This window comes from Pundamilia nyererei, unplaced genomic scaffold (assembly GCF_000239375.1).
Source record: "Pundamilia nyererei isolate P.nyererei 1_Seehausen unplaced genomic scaffold, PunNye1.0 scaffold00070, whole genome shotgun sequence".
Taxonomy (NCBI): domain Eukaryota; kingdom Metazoa; phylum Chordata; class Actinopteri; order Cichliformes; family Cichlidae; genus Pundamilia; species Pundamilia nyererei.
Window position 1 is genome coordinate 1055859 of NW_005187471.1, and position 3488 is coordinate 1059346.

Consider the following 3488-nt stretch of genomic DNA (forward strand, 5'->3'; position numbering starts at 1 on the left):
GAATGGAATGAATGGATGGATGGATGGATGGATGGATGGATGGATGGATGGATGGATGGAATGGAATGGAATGGAATGAATGGATGGAATGGATGTATGGATGGATGGATGGATGGATGGATGGATGATGGATGGATGGATGGATGGAATGAATGGATGGATGGATGGATGGATGGATATTTTTATACACAATCCAATGGAGTAACTCTGGGACTCGGTAACACAGGAAACTAGCACCCCAAATGATCCTCACATGTGTGTCATATAGACTTACAGAAGCTGCAGGTCCAGCAAAGGCCAAACTCAGCAGCATCAACAGAGGGATGAGCTCATCGCCTGTCTCCACATAGGGCATGGAGAGGTCGCGGTCATGGCAACGGAAGCCCACCATCGCCGGGGACAAAACATCTGTCAGCTCCAGGAAGTAAAGGGACACCAAGGAGGATAGGACGATGGGGAGCTGGATATGCATGCACGCACACAAACACACACACACACACACAAATGCGACCAAGGACATAGCAAAGAGTGACTCGCAGATAATATTTGCTTGGAAAAAAGTGATTCATCCAATGTTTCATCTTCAGTACAAACAAATACACACTTTCAAACACATACAAAAGGGCAAGTTATACCCGTCTTGCTTGCTTTACAACAGATGTCAGATGCCTCCAAATGCAATCAACACAAGGCACTCACTACTGGTATCATTGTACAGAAAAAGGAATGATTCAGTAGGGACTAATTCAATAAATGCAGTGAGAAATGTCAAACAAGCATCTGTATTTTAAAAAGGTGACTCATTCATGCATCTGATCTAGCGACACATACCTCTACAAAATAAAAGCATGGCAACAGTGTCATGCTGTCTTTTGGTGGTTTCTTCTTGGCTTTGTTTTTGGGGGATGTCATCTTGGGATGGGACCAGTCACAGCCTGTTGGGATAACAGATTACAAAGAGATGTCAGAGTGGAGTTTCAGAGCAGGTTCATGGATTTCCACCATCAATCATCAATCTAAAGCTTCAAAAAGATGTTTCAAAAGTCTGCCAGGCCCTGACTTATGAATGAAACAGCAGGTCAAAAAGTTGTCAAAGGCTGGTTGGTGCTGCAAAGTTTTCTGTATGAACTAGAAAGCATTAGAGTGTTAGAGTAATAATAAAACTAATAAAAAACACAGACATTAAAGGTATTCTATGCAATTATGGTATAACGTTGCTTTAGTCTAATTCAGTCAAATTTTTTGCACACTTAATATCCAAAGTTGTTACTTTGACTTTGTCTGAACACACGTTGTAAATGGGCTGGTTCTTATATAGTGCTTTTTTTAAAAATCAAAACAACAGTCGCCTCAAGGCACTTTATATTGTAAGGTAAAGATCTTACAGTAATAGAGAAAACCCCAACAATCTGACCACTCCATATGAGCAAGCACTTGTTGACAGTGGGAAGGAAAAACTCCCTTCCCAGCGTCAGGAAGAAACCTCAGACAGAACCAGGCTCAGGGAGGGGTGGCCATCTGGCTCGACCAGTTGCAGGAGGAAGGCAAGACAAAACAGACACTGTGCAAGAGAGCCAGAGCTTAATAATACCTAATGATTAAATGCAAGGGGGCGTGTGTTCACATACACACGAGCACTTTTTTTCTATGCTGAAGTGTTTTCTGTCTAACACTTACACACCAATGGATACATCAGGAATAACTTGGGGTTCAGCATCTTGCCTAAAGGTACTTTGGCAGACAGGAGCAGCCAGGGTTTGAACCACCGATCTTCTGATTAGCATGACTGTTATCCCTCCTTAGCTGCAGCCACCCAAAAATGCAGGGAGACAACAAAACACACAAGACTGTCATATTTTGAAAAGTGTTTTTTATGTCACTAGGAAAATAAACAAATGGGGGAAAAGAATTAGAAATAATTAGAATGAATTGATTAACTGAAAAAAGCCTCTCCTAAAAGAAGCCCAGTTACCATTTACTCAGGTGCTTAGTATTTAGAATAATTCTACATACCTGTTACATTTCAAATTAATCTTCCCCCACAAAATTATAGACGTGCATATATAGAGATATCTCCTTCCATCAGTAACCTGCAGGCAGTCAAAAGGCGTCAGAGACAAGCCAACGCCAAAGGCAGGAATGGAAAACTAAACAGAGTTAAATATTCACAGCTCTCTCTACAGAACCCCATTCCCCCCCGATAAGAGCCTGTCCCCTCTTTCTCTGCCCTCTACCCAATTCTCCCTTTCCCTCCCTCTCAATCTTCCCTCTCTCCTGGCTCTGCTTGTCCCATTTTGCTTATCTCTCCTTTTCAATCGGTTTCATTTCCCTACCACATTACTAACACTTTCCTCTTGACCTCTTTTCTTTGTGAGTAGTTCTTTTTATACCAACATTCCTGTTCCTATATGTTACTTTGCCTTTGTTTTATCCATATTTATCTTCATTACAATCCATGCACTAACTAATATGATGAATGTGGAGATTTGGCCTGTGGCTACTTGCTCAGTGGCCCCATATGCAAATCTACTGCACCTTGTGTCAAAGGCCTGCTGACCCAACTGAATGGATTTATGCTTTCCCAAATGAGTTTCAGTGGAGCGCTTTGGTCTTTAATGAAGGTATGAACATTTTGTACTTGTAATATCCTTCTTCGTCACAGAAATAGTCCACTTTAAAAGAGAAGGCCCAAAGGTTTTTGTGAAGCTTGAATCCAAAAATACCATCCACATCACCCTTCAACAAACTCACGTTTTCTGAAAGCTGTCATGGCCTCTGTAAGTCTTTCTACCTCTGTCACCTTCTACATCTCAGTACTTCTGCTGAGCTCTTGTTTGTTTCTGTCTTGCTGGTCTCTCTTGTATCATTTCTCAGCATATCCCCATCTCTGCCTTTTCACCCTTCATTTCACGTTTCACCACCTGTCCCTCTTTCTGCACACCTCTCTCGTGCCCATTTTTAATCTCCTCCCTCTTTTATTTTTTTCTGTTTCTCTCGAAACAGAGGAGGGGGGGGGGCTGACCCTGAGGCAATGTAAGGCGCCAAGAATCAAAGACTTCCACAGTCTAATTTCCATGACCGCTAGAAATGTATTGGAAACGAGAGAAGAGGACAAGATAAGCACAGATCAAAGAAAAAAAACATTTCAAAAAAAGCCAAATGTGTGTGTGTGTCTCTGTGTGTGAGTGTGTGTATTTGTATGTCTGGTGGTGAGGGTAGGAAGGGGGTGAAGATCATAGAAGGGGGGGATATTGGGATGGATGGATTTCAGTGTCGCTAAAAGCAGCTTAGGAAGACGCTGGGGTCTGGGTCTCACTCGCCCAGCAGCTTGGTCTCAGTGACCTACTCCAGTCAGCACTTAAACCGCACCCCAACTCACATTACACACACAAACATGCACTGAATGAGCTTCTTGACTGAAGAAATGGGGGTCGTTTATCTATTACACCAGCATTCGTCCTCTGAGGCGCATCTTTTATGTGTGTGTG

The 3488-nt window shown here is 42.6% G+C and overlaps 1 protein-coding gene across 2 annotated transcripts in view; it reads right to left on the reverse strand.

The window, feature by feature from the left end:
* LOC102213111 (lipid phosphate phosphatase-related protein type 3-like) overlaps nt 1-3488 on the reverse strand; it is a 20360-nt gene that overhangs the window by 14100 nt on the left and 2772 nt on the right. For both annotated transcript variants that reach the window (XM_005736591.1, XM_013911709.1), the window contains 2 exons: nt 832-935; nt 275-460 (listed from right to left, as the gene is read on the reverse strand). In XM_005736591.1, coding sequence (XP_005736648.1) covers nt 275-460; nt 832-912 — 267 coding nt within the window. In that variant the 5' untranslated portion in view covers nt 913-935. The remainder of the gene's footprint in view (nt 1-274; nt 461-831; nt 936-3488) is intronic.